At 43.4% G+C, this 16,385-nt stretch overlaps 1 protein-coding gene across 1 annotated transcript in view; it reads left to right on the top strand.

The window, feature by feature from the left end:
* TMEM106A (transmembrane protein 106A) overlaps window positions 1-4,194 on the top strand; it is a 327,382-nt gene extending 323,188 nt beyond the window's left edge. Inside the window, exon 8 of the mRNA XM_069237770.1 lies at window positions 1,671-4,194. Within this exon, the coding sequence (XP_069093871.1) occupies window positions 1,671-1,791 (121 nt within the window). The 3' untranslated portion in view covers window positions 1,792-4,194. The remainder of the gene's footprint in view (window positions 1-1,670) is intronic.
* The last annotated feature ends 12,191 nt before the right edge of the window (window positions 4,195-16,385 follow it).

Here is a 16,385-nt window from a genome sequence, read left to right on the forward strand (position 1 = left end):
TGTATTAGGAGGAGTGTGCCAAGTAAACACACCTGCAATAGTAAGAAGTTTAAGAAGTAGTAAGAGGTTAGTGTGTATTGCCAGATAGCTAAACAGCAACCATGTGTCAGAACTGCGTTCTAACCAATCAATCAAACTTCAAACCCATCCACTGGTTCGCCACCCCCACACTCTAAACCCCTCACCCATGTGCCTACTAGATCTCCATTGGCCCTGGGACCCTTGTGGAAAGCCTGTAACTCCCACAGTGCACTGAAAACATACTGTGGGTTCACCGACACTCCCTTTGGTCGAAATTATGTGGTTAGGTCTGTATGGAAACTAATTCAAATCTTCCAAAGATTTTTATTGGGAAAATTGTTAATGTAGAGTCTCATTCTTTGTTCTGAGAACTAACAAGAATGCAAGAGTAAACTATTCACAAGTCTGAATTACATACTAATCTAGAGCATACACATCAGATGGAATTATGGTAATAGTAAATAAAGCATTGTCAGAGATGAGTATTCGCAATGCAAACAACAGAAGATGTCTAACCTTTGTTAGGGGCTAATAAATGCATGTATTTGATTTTCTGCTACTGTCTTTGAATGGTAACCAGATTCCCTACTTATCTCCTCTTTGGCTAGCTGAGATGTGTGCACCCTTCATGGAAAGGACGCTCGGCAGTCTGACAAAGCCCCTTAGAATTAAGTGACCTCTCCTTTTAGCTGTTGAAATCCATGGGTTTAACACATTTTATGACTTAATAAAATATGTTGCAGTTGTACTTGTTACGTCCAATGCTGCTCATGAGAAAATGTATAGCGTTTACATCGTTACTCCTAAATATTAAAAATCGGTGGCACTAAGGCGAGTCTTACTCAGTCTTCTGGACACAATTATTTTGTTGTACTGCTTCTTAGCATCTGAATCGATGAAAGATGCCACCACTAGAAAACTGTTCCTTGCAGCATTACATTTCCAATCATGTGGATTTGCCGCTGCAACAGCTATTTCAATGTCACTATGTTGGATGGCCCGCCAGCAGCACTTGCCCACATATCCACCAAGAGGTCTGATGCCCTTTGTGGACAGTCTAGCCTGGAACACCACTAAGCAGTTTTCACATATAAACTACAATAAAACATCTAATTCCACGCATATTATCATTATATAGTGGCAGTGGCCCGTGTGTACTTATGGTTGAGCTACACTTACCCTTGAAAGGTATTTTTTTAATTGTCTAGAACTGTTGACCCCATAGACAGATCTGAACCAAAGTTGTGAAGCTCTGTGCTAGGGGAAAAAAATGACTGGGTGGGTTAAAAAACGTTTTCCCATTTTATCTTACCATGTTCAGAACACAGTTGTGTCCATGGCACTGGAATAATAAAAAGGCTGTCTACCAAGAGTTAAATATGAATGGCAGCGCATTTGAATGTGTGCGTAACATAACATACCCAGTGAATTTCATGTTATTTTAGGTTTCGTCTTTATTGAACAACAACTAACCTTGTTTTTTCAGTTAATGTATATTTTTAAAAGACTCAGACTTCAGATGATGACATAAAGAAACGTCCTTACAGTTGCCATATCTTGACTTGTGTACTCGTGTAACGTATGTAACTTAGGAGCAAAATTTACCTTTGCAGTTTCCTCTCTTAACTCTCAGTTTACTTCACTCACAGGATGACGGTAACTTGCTCACTCATGGGTCATTCCGAACAATTATTTTTTGAAGACTACCAGTATGTGGATTGCAGAAGCAACAGCACCGCTCCTCGCCTCATATACAGTCAACCACCCTGACCTAGTTGAAAGAAGGTTGCAAAGTAATTTTGTATAAACAGATATGCACAATCCGTGCATCCTGAAAATGCCCCTCTCAGACTTAAACTCTGCAGGAACTTACCTTTCAGCCAACAAATGCTTGCTTTAGTCATTTCTCATCAAAATATTATCACAGTCAACGGCGTTTGCCATTTTTAGCTCGTAAGGGGTTTCTTGTTTTTACAATAAATGTGAATTCTAGAAAATGTATGCACTAAATCTCAGATTTTGTATCATCCATATTTCATAGGGTTTTAATTTGATTTACTTACTTTACAGACCTGTGGTTTTTATGTTACAATTTGAATGGTGTGTCTCCTACCAGAACCGGTGGCAGTAGAAATGTACACAAAATATCAAAACGCTTTCCCAGTTGTGCAAATTAAGCCATATGGGGCAACATGCACATGTATGTGCTGCAAGTAGAGCACAGAGAACAACACAACAATGATTTGCACTCACAAACAATACATGATATTGAATCACAAACACTCTAATTGTTTTAGAAGTAAAATACTTTTTAATATGTATTCTGATTGCGCACAGTAATGTTTCCAAATATATTCTCTTTAGTGGTTAAGGCAATGCAAGCGGCTTTCTCACAAACTTTGAATGTAGGAATGATTATATATTTCTCAGAAACACGGTGTCTGGGAATTTTCCTATGTGAAGAAAAGTAGTAAGAATGAGTTGTTAAGTATTATTGCCTTTTATATACCCAGACGCACTTTCATATTCCGGTTTGAATTGAAGGATACGTTTAGGATGCATGTTCTGTTTTGTACCATGATTTGAAATACTTTGAGCACATGGAAGGCCTAAACATGTAACCAGTTGCTAGTTAGGCCCAGCGACTGAGGCATCGTAAACAGGTCACTAAACCCAACATACATTTTTCCATGTATGCTGTTGAGTCGAGGGGAGTTGGGGATCTTTGACAAAACATGAATATTATATACCTCTTAGTTCTGTAGACATTGTTTCAGCACATATAAATGTCTAATGTTCTGCCTAACATGTGAAATGTTGAGTAGAAACGGGGGGCCTTTCTTGTCTACCATTTTAACTTGTGGTCTGACGTCTAAGCCAACTGGCAATCAAATTTTAGTTTGTTAAGTTAAAGTTGTGCTTGCATTGGAAAGGAGACCATCATTGTTTTCATTTTAAAGTTCGATACACAGCCTTAATGATTCAGTTAGGCCCTTCATAGTCAGGTGCTGTTCAACTCACTCCTTTCTTCGCATTTTGTATTAGCCCTCCACTGTGTTGAAACGCATACCATCACCTTTTTAGGGCTTAATCTAGGTGCTCTAGCAACCCTTCACTATTCACTTAGATTATTCACTTGAAGGTTATCAGTGAAAGGTAACCCTTATACAGAGAGTATAAAATTGTTAATTTTAGGACTTCAAAACTATAGCAGAAAAGGCAATGTCCTTAATCTGATTCGCTGTATCAGAAGGGCACATTGTGGTACATGTAGTTTTTCCTAGGACTACCACATGCTCAAAGTGTCCCTTTTCATGCTTTTAGATGCGAAGAAGGCTTAAGCAGGAAATTATGTTCAATTCTGTTATTGTTCATCATTTTCAATTACTGTGAATAGTATCTTAGGTTATTCTGTGTGAGATCGTACTTAGACCTGTATAATATTTCTTGCAGTTTAGTGAACATGTATTTCAGTTAATTTCATTAGTAGATATTTTTTCCTTTACCAGTTTTACCAGACTTTGTTCATCTCTCTCGTGACTGATGTCTGAAAGGTATTTCTCTTTATTTAAGTCTTTTATACATTTTGTGTTCCAGAATTGGTATGTAATACTGCAATGATGCCACAATGAAGCTTTTTTATCCCTGCATTGCTAGATGCATATACACCTTGTATGTTAGGCAAAGGTTTCATTGAAATGTATGGACTGTGCTGTATTAAGAAATTTGTCATACAATATGCCAATTACTAAAAGGAAATTATTGTGCTGGTCGATTATTTGGACTAGTGATTGCTACCTTCCCTATAGTCTTAGAGAGTGTCATGCTTATTTTGATGATAGTCCATTGTTTAATCTTTATTTAATTTTCTCCTACACTTCAACAAATTATAATAAAAGTAATTCTCATCATTATCTTTTTTGCTCTGTTTGTGCCACAGTTGGACACTTGGCTCTGCTCAAATACTTTCCTAATGCTTTGGTTGAGGAACTCTGACATCAGAGGAATCTTTGAAATCTTAATGCATGTCCGCTCATACATACATGTTGTAGCTTCATTCTTGGTATTGAATCTCAAGTCATGCATGTACAATAACTTTGTGCCAGTTTGAAGGAATAATAGTGTGTGCGCAGACTTTCATTGATGGCCAAAATAAATCAATGTATTGTATAACTGCTCCCAGAGTGGAACCTTGGATTGCTATTCTTTAAATGATATCAGCAAAATGTACTGCTGTTTGATTAATCTAGTATGCCATAGATAGCAAACATGAACAGGCTATGCGTACATGGGTCCTTCTGTTGTCATTGTCCTTCAATACTGACAATGTTTAAGTAATGTTATCACACATGGTATCTGATAGAGACTTTTAGCCGCAGGCTCCTTACTTTACAATTATCCCTAGGCATCAGACTGGATCCGGGACTTTTTTTGAGAGCAGTACCCATGCACACTGGTAGGTAGTCGTTCAGCTCTGTGTGTTCTCAGTATCATCCACGCCAGAAGTAATAAGCATGTGCCTATATAGGCACCACCCCAGCGCTGACATCAGTTCTTTTTGTTTCCGCACCAATCAGTGCAGCTCCAGGAAGAACCACCCTGTTGTCATGTTTTAACTTTTTTTCTTTTTTTAAAAACATTTTTTTTTTCTTTTTACTGTTATCGAAGCCTTTTTGATGCTTTTTCTTCCTGGTGTGGTAGGATGTCATCTAGGAAGGCCGTTTTCAAGCCCTATGGTGCCTGTCACCGATCGATTTCTGTCACGGACCAACACCCTGTATGCCTCTGGTGCCTTGATTGCAACCACTACCTGAAGGCCTGCACCATGCTGCTCCATGAACCCAAAGGCCTTGAGGGAGCAATCCCTCAAGCTCCTGGCGGCTCGACGTACGATGCATGATGATCCAGATCCCGGTCGACAGGAAGATTCCTGCAACTGTCTTGGAGTCCCAGATCCTCGTTGCACTCAGTCATCGGATCACTCAGGTAAGTCACACCACCACAAGAAGAAGAGCTCTTCCAATTCTTCACGTCCATCGGCAGACAAGACGACAGAGCATCCACATGTGAGGCCTGGCTCTGTGGTAGAGCCAGAACCTGGGTCATCTCTGCACCTCCCTGAGTTTCCGGGAGACGGATTGACCCCTGCCAATTAAGGAGTTCTGTGAGGCTATGTGCCTCATATTTAGGTGGCCCATCCCCTCTGGCGTGCCTTTGGGCCCCAAGGGGTCAGCAGGGGCCCCTTCTGGTTCCATGATGGCAGCCCTGGCCACAGCACTAGTTGGGTCCCTCAACCGACACTGGTCGTACCACCTCAACATTTCCTGGCGGCAGTCCTGATGTCAGTGCTCCCAGTGCTGCCTTCCCCATTCTAATCCTTGACAACGACATGGAGCCAGAGGGGCATTGCTCGACGCCAACTAGAGCCATGCCTTCCAGGCTGGGGCATGAGATCTATTCCTGTGGGCTAGGACTTGGGGAGGCAAGGACTTATGAAGGCATGGGAGGAGTCGCTGGACCCTGAGGTATACCATCCTTATGACACCTTCAACAGGTGTGAGGATTTGGGTGAAGGCAGTGGACTGGATACTTCTCCAGGTACTGGCATGCTTTTGTGGCTACGGAGGAGACAGTGCCCTTCACAGTGGTGGTGAGGAGGCCGGCAGAGGTCTTGGACCTCAGTTTGCCCTTGATGGCAGTCAAGACAAATGTCTTGACAGAAGTGCTTCAGCCGGGAGTGTCCCCATTAGAACAGCTTGTCCCTTTCAATTAGGCATTTACTGGTGTTCTGCTTGGGACTTGGTCCAGGCCCAACACAGGGGCTTCTGTGAATAGGACGATTGCCCGCAGCCACTACCCCAGTGGGGATCCAAAATTCCTCGCACAACATCCTTCCCTGAAGAGCTTGGTGGTCCAAGCCTCAGTCTCCTAGGTAATATCTGGCACATTCCCAAACACATCACTGGATCGGGAATCCAAGAGCATGGAAAGCTTAGGGAAGAAGATGTTTTCGTCCACCAGCCTTGCACTACGGTCAGTGAACATGTGTGCCTTTTGGGGCGCTATTCTCATGCTCTGTGGGATATCGTTGCACAGATGCTGACAGTGGACCTTGAGGAGGTCAGACCCTACTTTCCCAGGCTGTTGCTGATGGGAGAGATGCAACTAAGTTCACAATTCAATGTGGACTCGACACGAACGACTCAGTGGGCAGGATGGCTTCATCGAGAGTGGCCTTATGGCGCCACGCCTGTTTGAGGGCGACTGGCTTTTCTGGTGATGTCCAAGCATTGCTCATGGACATGCCTTTCGATGGCTCCCGTCTCTTGGGAGACCAAGCAGATTGAGCACTGGACCGATTTAAGGTCTGGAGTGCCACAACCAGGTCCTTCAGCCTTTCTATGGCCCCGCCACCCACAATCTGCCTTTTGCTTTTTTCTTGACCACGGAAGGGGATTTCCACTGTGCCTATACCCACCCAGTCACCACATCATGCATGCTTCCAAGCCTTTGCTTGGCAGAGGACGTGATACCCACAGCTGTTCTGGACACAGTGAAGTTTCAGGCTTATCCTCCTGAACGGCAAGGCTAGGATATTCAGGCTACAATACCGATGATTCATTCTCTGTCCTGGATTTCGGTTAGACTAACGCTGAGGCTGCTGGGACTCATAACCCTGTGCATCCTGCTGGTGACACATTCTACTGGCATATGCTGGCTCCGCAGTGGGACTTGAAGTTCCTGTGGGCACCGCATCAGGGGAAACATTCCGGAATGATCCATATCTCAGATGGTCCTGGAAAAGATCCGCAGTGGTGGCTGACAAACCACGAGTGGGTCAGAGGGAAACCCCTCTCCAACCAGATCTGGCAGTAGTGACAGATGCTTCACTTTTGGAATGGGGTGGCCATCTGGGAGAGGTGGAAATCAGAGGACTCCGGTCTCTGGCATAATCCAGACTCCACATCAACTTGTTGGAGCGCCAAGTAATGCGACTGGCATTGAAAGCCTTTCTACACCCTATCAGGGAAAGGCTAGTGTAGGTGCTCACAGACAACACCACCGCCATGAGGGTACTGCAACAAGCAGGGTGGGGTTGGGTCATGGATCTTTTTGAAAAAAAGGCCTTGTGTCTCCGAGCATGGCTGGAACGTCAGTGCTTATCCCTGGGCGGTTAAGCATCTGGTGGGTTCTCTTTACACCACAGAGGTCAAACTCAACCAAAGATCCCAAGCGGATCACGAATGGCATCTCCATACGGAGGTGCTGCAAGGTCTCTTTCAGCAGTGGGGAGAGCCTTGGTTAGATCCGTTTGCCACCACCTATAACGCACAATATCAGTGCTGCATGCTGGGGTTTCCAAGGTGGAAAGAGCCACCTTTCCGCCCATAACACTCCTGCCCACAGTTCTCAAGAAGATCAGGAACATATGAGCCCAAGTCATCCTTGTGGTTCCGGAATGGACACAGAAAATTTGGTATCCTGAGCTGTTGAGCATGGCCATTGATCCTCCAATCAGGCTGCCCCTTCGGGAGGATATTCTGTTACAGCAGCAGGGAAGGGTCTTAGTTTTCCACACCAGTGGTCAGTGTTCTTCATGGCTCTGCGCTCCTGATGTGAAAAATCACAAAAATAAACTGACATCATTGCCCTGGGGTGGCGGCTATGTAGGCACAACGCATGTCACTTCCGGCACTGATGACACCACGCGGAGTCAAACTACGTCACGTACCGGTTCACAGGGATACTCCTCATTAAAAAAAAATCCAGATAGAGTCTTGATGCCTAGAGATAATTCTAAGGCAAGGAATCTCTGGCTAGATAGTCTGTAACTGATCAGGCGTTCCTGATGGTAACTAACTTGTTCATCAAAGCATACTTGAGTTGTAATGATCTAATGGTTGACTTGTAGATAATTTATTCATGTCGTAAAAAGGTATTTCTAGTAAGTTAGTCTGTCACTGTCACACTTAGTTTGGGATTGCTAGGATTGCAGACACTACCAGAAACATCTTTAACTTGAACTCCACCCTTACATTAATGCAGCTAGTTCCTGTTTTATTCACCTGTCACTAATAAGGATTGGTTTATCTTACGTTTACTTGCTTTCTCTGGTGCCATTTTATTATTTCAGCGCCTCCTCTTTGTAGAAGGAGCATGTTTCTTAGGTATGCATTTTCTTGCAGATTTCTCACACTTTGGATATCCTCTCAGTGCCAGACTGGTACCATAAACTGTTCCTAGCAATAACCTGCTTCATCTGATTGTGCCATGTGGCTCTTCATGTGGCAACTTCTTTAAGGCATTCGAAGGTCATCAAGAGAAAAGAGACCAAATGTACCACTTCTTGTTCCAAGTATGTCCTAGACAGAGGCCACTCTCCCAAGAGATCTTACCATAAAAAAAGCACCATAAGCAGAAGAGCTCCTCCTCTTCCTCCAGGGAAGGTTCCCACTCCTACGATCATTTGGAGTCTTGAGAGTGTTTCAGATGCTGGGCTCATCCTTGTCAGCAGAGTGATTCCAACGTTAAAAAATAAGAAACTGGAGTTTTCACTTTCATCTGCTGACCCTGTGCAGGCAGATTTCCTTTGGTTACCTATGCCAGATCTTTTCCGAACTGCTCTTTTACCTTCTAGGTCACTCCAGTACTGTAGACTAAAGCTTGCAGATTGCAGTAATTTGGCTCGGCCCTCCTACAAAACCCAGCCCTGGTGCCATTCAAGGCACTCCCACTGTCGGCACTTCCCTCAAAGTTGGATGAACATGTTAAGTGTGTCAAAAGTGAAATGTAAGGTCTGTGTTGATGATCAGCCCTTGTTTCAGCCACTTTGCAGGGCCAGAGATTTGTGTGAATGGAAGAAATCATTGGCTATGATTCTGATGCTCTTGCAATACCTGATAAGGATTATTACAAAGTATAATGACTCGGAGTCTGCACACGTCCTCAACTCTTACAAAATAGACACTGGCCTATATCTTCACTTATAAAAGTGCAAGTGTTTTGGATATTGTTCCAGAAGGGACTATCCGTTATATCTCTTGTCACCTTCAGAGGAAGTCTGTTAATTCACCATGGTGGTATGAAGAGCAGTTGAATCATTAGAATTGATTATACCCTCTGTGGAGCTAAAATCTAACTTTTTTAATGAAGATCTTGCAGCCTTCCTCTGCACTTTCAGAGTATCTGCTTCCTTTTATTGAAGCATTATTAGAGCCTGTCTTGGCTGATTTGATAAATCTTTTCTCTGGCCCAGCAATTCACTGACCATTAGAAGGCACACACCCGACCCTTGGCATCTGAAATACTTGTCACACCATTCACTGGGAGCTAAATGACAACTTCAGAGTGAGAGTCAGGCAAAATGCCTTAGATCTGACAGCCTTGCCCTCTTAGTGGCAAGCACCAGGTACCTCCTGTCTGTGCCCTGTGGAAGCTAACAAAAGTGACTGTTAACAGTCTCCCAGATTATTTCAGATCTGATGAGGGATGGTTTCGATGCGACTGAGCAAAGCCTGAAGTCCTGCTTAGACTCTGTAGACATCTTGACTTCTCCGTGGACACTGCTTTCACCTAAGCCATCATGTTTGGATGCATTCCATGGGCCTCTTTGGAGATGTCCTACCACATTTTTAACATCCTTTGATGGCAAGCGACAACTTGGCAAGAAAGATGTCACTGGATTGCTTCAAGAACTTACTACCTATTCCCATCAGAGACAACCTTCTCAACTGATGCAGGTGCCTCAAGCAATGTACCACTACTTTTAGAGCAGGGGTGACAACAATAGCAACGTATCCAGTCTTCACCATCTTCCACTGTCTCTGCTACCTCAAAACATCTCTGACTCATCTCCAGACCCCTGTCTACAAGGACATGCTCTCCAGTACACACCTTGATTTTGGAGCTAGAAGTTCTTACCCTGCTGAGCAAAGGGATGCAGAGGTGGCTCCTGTAGAAACAAGGTGTACAGGATTATTTTCTTTATTTCTTAGTTTCCTAGAAGGGCAGAGGTCTGAGACCTATCCTCAACTTTAACCTCTTGAATTTGTTTATTCCACAGGACAAGTTCAAGATATTGTCCCAGTGCCAAATTTTGCATTCCCTCAACGTAGGTGATTGGGTGACATCCTTGGACCCTCAAGGTGCCTGTTTTCTTATTTCATCTATCAATTCTGCCAACCATAGATGTGACTTGAGGCACATTGTCGAGTTTGAAAAACATCAGTTTACAGTCCTTCTCTTTGATCTGACAACTGCAACACGTTTTCATAAGTGTTAGCAGTTCAGCAGGCTTACTGTCGAAGTCAGGAGTCAATGAATTGATGTTTGGTGACTGGCTGGCGTATGAACATTTTCAGGGCACTATGACCGTTTCTCTAAGGCTTGGACTTTATGGTCAGCACCCAAAAAATATAATTTTACCCCTATGTAGTGGCTGACAACTACAGGAGCTGTATGAAGAGGTTTCCTCTGCTCCTGAGGATTTGGGATAGTTGGGACTTGGGCATGCATCTAATGGCCTTGTTAACCAACTTAAGAAGTCCAGGCCCTCTGTTAGACCACTGTTCACGGTGTTCTGCTTCAATATTTGGTTCTTTGCAAATGCCCATCTTCTTTACCTAGTGGCTTCTGCTATTGCTTTGGGAATCCTTTATAAGATCAGAAATCTATAAAATGATGTATCAATGAGAACAGGTTACTTGCCTTTGGTAGCAATATGTTTGTAGCATGTATCGCAGTAGATACACATGCTCTGCATACTTCTGCCCTCTAGTGTTGTAACACCTCCCATAGCCCACAATGTTTGAGGACACAGGCTCCACCTCAAATTATTTTTTTCCACCATTGGATTTGATGTTCAATCCTAAGTGGCAAGGGTGTACCCAGACATGGGTCCCATTCTCACTGTGCCACTGGAACCAAGCTACAACCCTAATGAAGGCAAAACCAGTCCTAGGTTACTTGTATTCCGGTTTAAGAAGGACCTGGCCTGGCACATCGGGCTGGCCTGTTCCTATTGGAACAGGGTCAGGGCTGATTTGCATATGACTAGGTCCAAACTGAGGTGGCATGCTGGGCAAAGAACGAGGGATTAGAATGCTAAGTGATTCCCAGTGATTAGACAAAGTTCAAGCATTCCTCCCATCACCTTTTCTTTTTTTAATGTACTCACCTTCGAGAGCTAAGGCAGCTTAGTTAGGGGGCAATAATGGAGGAGGTTGAAGGAGAGTTTTTATTCAAAATTATTGTGAAACATTCACGTTTCAATGTTAAAATTCATTTTAATCTTTTGTTTATAGTAATGCACATTATTTGCACTAGGTTAGTACGTTGATTTTAATAATCATAATAATATATTATTAGTGCTTGCTTGATTGTGTCTATTCATGGCGAAGAAAGGTTTGGAACCAACTAACAACAAATACTCTTGTGAGTCTCGCAGACTGATCTTTACCCAGAACACACCTTCCTCATGTAATATGTAGGTGGTTCACCAGGTGTCCTGTTTCAAGTTTTTAAGTTGACGTTAAGCCTTTACTTTTACCATTGAGTTTACAGAACCAAACTTCAGGTTGTATTTTGCTTAGAATTGCAAACAACGTATCATTTGGCTCCCACCATTGGGCCAATATTTGAGTAATCTTGAATGATACACACAAGATTTTACCAATAATTACTAATAGCTACATACTTTTGTCAGATTGTTTTTCTCCATCAGTTCAGACAGGAGCTCCCTCTCTACTGTGGGTTTGTTAGGTGCCTGACTAATAAGGTATCCATCATTTTGATTTCTGTTTTGATTCTCATTTTGAGTCTGTTATGTAATGGCATACATGTTGATATAAAAGTAATCTTCACTGCACCATTAACCCAACATCTCACAGGAAGAGGTGTCCCTGAGATGAGGAGGTGGAGTAAATGTAACCATAAAGGTATGTTGGGTACTTCTCTGAGATATTCTACTCATGGGAAGAGTTTTGTCCTGTAGATCTTAACCCCCTGGCACTTACATTTATACAAAGCTGCCCCTACGGAATATAAAAACCTTTCATTGCCTCGAAATCCGGTCATCGACACCATGGTTTGTTCAGTTTACCACATGTAGTGCAGAATGTATGAATGGGCCCCTTAAGCAGTCTAGGGGATTCCTTTCCAGTACTGGTCCAGAATTAGGACTATCATTAAATCAATTGGTGGACATATATACACGGCTTCAACTATGTTTTACGGACAGCGTGGACTGAAGTATTGGTCCCTGGTCCTGCACAATAAATGCATCATTCTGCAGTGCAGGGGATTAAGCCACAGACTATAAATGCCATCATGTGCAAAGCATCCATAAAGTGAGTCAAGTTTCCATTCTGGATTGCTCACAAAACCAATTAATCAGAGATGGTCTATCCACACATCACCCAAAGGCAAACATAGAATACAGACTGTCTTTTCTCCTTGGTATGTACCACCTGCAGAAGAGTGTACCATATGGAGAACTACGTGAATATTTACACCACTGCACATGGCACACCCTTGATAGCTGTCCTAGCGGAGGTGTTAAAACAAATACCAAACAGACATGAATGATTGATTTAAGATCAAATTGAAAGGTAATTTTTAAACTGCCTCTTGGATACCTCTGATTAACGTTTGGGGGGAAAGAAGCGGTTTTGGCAACGGGCCTGCATTTGACTGCATGCTTGTTTAGGATCATGAACAGAAGCTTTATACAATTATTTCAGAACTATGCACTGTAGTGGACTGGGATACTTTAGGTTCCTAAGCCACTAAATCATAATAACTCAAAACCCCCAAAAATTGTATAATAGTTCTGGTAAAGAAAAAGCTGCCACAGAAATTAAGAAAAAGCAGAAGGATAAACTGGAAACTAGGAGGCTTACAACCTCATTCTTGCAGAGGATGATGCTTCCTTCATTTATAAGGGATGCACTTCAAAGGGAAGAGGTAATAGTGCAAGCATTTTCAACCTTGGTGCCTGAAGATCTCAGGGAAAAATATGCCAAAGGGTCGACTTTAAAGCAAGCTCTGGTGTTTTTAAAGAAACCAAATGGTGTGGGACAAAATTATTCTCTTACATAATGAGCTCTAAACAGGCTCAGTAGACAATAAAACCAAAAGACAAGCGTGCTATCAAAGCCATTGTAGACCAATTACAGTATCATTCAACCATGAACACTCCACCTTTTCTACTATTGAAGCCAGATAATTCATGTAGAATAATTTTCAATTATTGAAATTTAAAAACACGTGGTACAAAACGCTGAAAGTACTGCAGTGGTGACGGATTGGAAGTAGTACAGTTGGTAGCTCAAGCATGTTCTGTAGTCAAAACACAGACCTGAATTGCAGTTTCTCGTTTAGCAGATTGCAGTGCACATGAACGAGTTTGCCCCAGAAAGATAAGAATAGCCCTGCACTCTTTGCGGCAAGAATTATGGACATCATACAAAAAGATCCAGAGATGTTAGCGCACACTGATGACACCTATATCGCAGATGATTTAATGGAACACTTAGTGTGCACAAAATAGTGACTATTAGCCCAGCACAGGTACAAAATAAAGTTTAAAAACTCTTTAAAAAATGGTGACGCTTAATGTGATTTTCTCTGGGTGTGAATTATCCAGTTGAGGGTAAAGGACTCGCACCCATCTTCTTACAGAAATGTACTGTAACTTCCAAACACAATGAGAAGGTTACAAGTCCTGACTTAGTTTTTGAATTCTGGAAGAGCTTTCTTTGCACATTATGAGGAGTAACGTAAAATCTTGTGTGATTTCATGATTGCTAGGTTTAAAAAAAAAAAAGAATTGGATGAAAACACACATGGCTATCTTACAATGACTGTAAAGATCCATGTCAGAGATGAAGTACTACAGACACGGAACAACAAAACTATCCGAGTAATTAGCATTTTCCTGCCATTTCTCTCTACACAATTGTAGTTTACAGTGAAGGGCAGATGACTCTCAGAGCTTATTGATCACATTTATAGTTGACTGCAGAGGAACAAGTTACTCCTACTGAGGAACTTCTCACAGCAGGACAGATAGCCGTTTTAAAGGAACGTCCTCGTGCATAGGAAAAGCAAGTGGTTGAGGTTTTCTCTGTACCTGCTCTTGAAATGCTACTGAAGCTTGTATCCCCAATTTGTGAGCTTTACACCTTTATTGGGTTCAGTGGCCACGATGCAAAATTCAACTTATGTAAAGTTTGAGTACAATCTGACTTTTCAAACTCAAGAATTTCTGTAGTACACAGAGAACTTTCTACAAACACTATCAATCAGGCGTAAAATTATGGAATTTAAATTAGGTCATCTAAGAGTTGAGTTGTGTGTTCATTAAATAATTGTGGAGACTCTCCTCGCGAGGTCAGAGTAGAGCTGGAAGTCCTTGTAGTGCCAAAATTATCACTGCGATGAGGGAAAGCGTTTCCAACCCGGTAAGGCAATGTATGTGTGTGAGAGACAAGTTTTTAGGAAAATGTGCAGGTGTTCCCTCTTGAAATCCAATCCGCCAACCGGCCCTGTCAATGGTAGGTCCGAAATGCCTTCGAAGTCCATTCCAGGTAGGGGACTTACAGGGTTATGATTTCACTTTCCTTTCCTCAGAAAGACGAGGGCAAACAATGCTCCAAGATGGTGTGCCACTAGCGGGGACTACGGCAAATGAAACTGCAAGATGTCAAGATGGTCTTTCTCCCAGGCTGTCCGTGCCCCGATGATCCCCGCACCTGCAAGGCAGTCTGGGCCAACAGTCTCCTTGGAGTCGCCACCTGCAAGCCCGCCCTTCCCCTGCAGCAGTGTGGCTCTGATACTTTGCCTCCTTGAGTGGCTGGTGCAATGAGGGGGTGGACGGCAGGACCGAGGCGCAAAGAGAGCACGACTTGCTCTCGTAGCGAGAGTTCTGGCCATGCGCTGCGGCTCACTATTTCGGAGAATCAGTCCTGGGTGGGGTGCCTCCTGACAAACACTCAGGGTTCAAAGGGAGCTCAGCTTGCTCTCGTAGTGGGTTCTGGCAGTGCGCTTCCTGGGAGAGTCCAATGGTGTCAGGAGCAGTGTTGGGAAAAAGAGCGCACCTCATGGGGAAGTACCAGAGCTGTAGGAAGCATGGCGCTTAGTAAGTGGAAGACTTTAATGGCCCTGAGTCTTCCTGAGTAGGAGGCCACCTAAACTGGCCCTAGGAGGTCTTGTGGGCACACAAATACAAAGAGCAGGATCCTTCTTCCTTCCCCACAGTGACAGCAGACAGCAGGCCAGCACAGCAGAGTCCAGTGCAAAGTGGCAATCCCTCCTGGCAATGCAGCAGTCCACTTGTAGCAGGTCAACACAGCAAATCAATGGTAAAGTGGCAGTCCCTCCTGGCAACAAAGCAATCTGCTTGTCCCAGGCCAGCACAGCAAAGCAAGGAGAGAGTGGCAGTCCTTCCTGGCAGCGCAGCTCCTCTTAGATGCAGTGTCTCCTCAGGACCCCCAACATGAACTGAACTGGTGGTGTTTGGAGTCCAGCATTTATACCTTGGTAGCAGGCCAGCGCAGCAAAGCAAGGGCACAGTGGCAGTCCTTCATGGCAGCTTAGCTCCTCTTAGATGCAGAGTCTCCTCAGGACCCCCAACATGAACTGAACTGGTGGGGTTTGGAGTCCAGCATGTATACCTTGGTACCCAGGTTCTGGAAGGTTGGAGAAACTTCCAGACCTTCATTTGAAGTTCCCAGGATCACTTTCCTGCGCTCCCTGGTTACAGGACCTACGCATGGGGTAATGCAGCCCTTTGTGTGAGGAGAGGTACAGCCCTATTCAGAAGGGTCAGCTCTTTCCTCCCACCTAACTCAGGAAGACGCATTAGCCTGGTGATGGGCCATCAATATGCTAATGCCACACCAAGTTCCCTTTGTGTGTGACTGTGTGGAAATGCACATCTACTGCATACGTGTATTCAGACACAGACAGAGGCGCTGAATGGTCAAAGTAGGAAAAAGCGAACTTTCTAAAAGTGCAATTTTCAGACTTGCAATTTAAAATCCAACCTCACTATAATTTGAGATTTTAAGTTCTGAGTCCAGGGGCACCAAACTCCATATTTCGATCTCTTCCCCTATGGAGTTATGCTTAAAAATTTTTTAAGGCAACCCCCTTGCTATTTTATGTGAGCAATATTCATTGCAATAGTGAAAAATGAATTTAACTGTTTTGTCACTACCTGGCCATGTTAAACTTAAAAAGTACATCCAACCTTTTATATACACTGCACCCTGCCCTTGGGAGTAACTAGGGCCTACCTTAGTGGTGACTAACATGCAATAAAAGGGACGATTTGGGCCTAGAAAGGAGGAACACTTGCCAGG

The sequence above is a fragment of the Pleurodeles waltl genome, chromosome 6, assembly GCF_031143425.1.
Source record: "Pleurodeles waltl isolate 20211129_DDA chromosome 6, aPleWal1.hap1.20221129, whole genome shotgun sequence".
NCBI lineage: Eukaryota > Metazoa > Chordata > Amphibia > Caudata > Salamandridae > Pleurodeles > Pleurodeles waltl.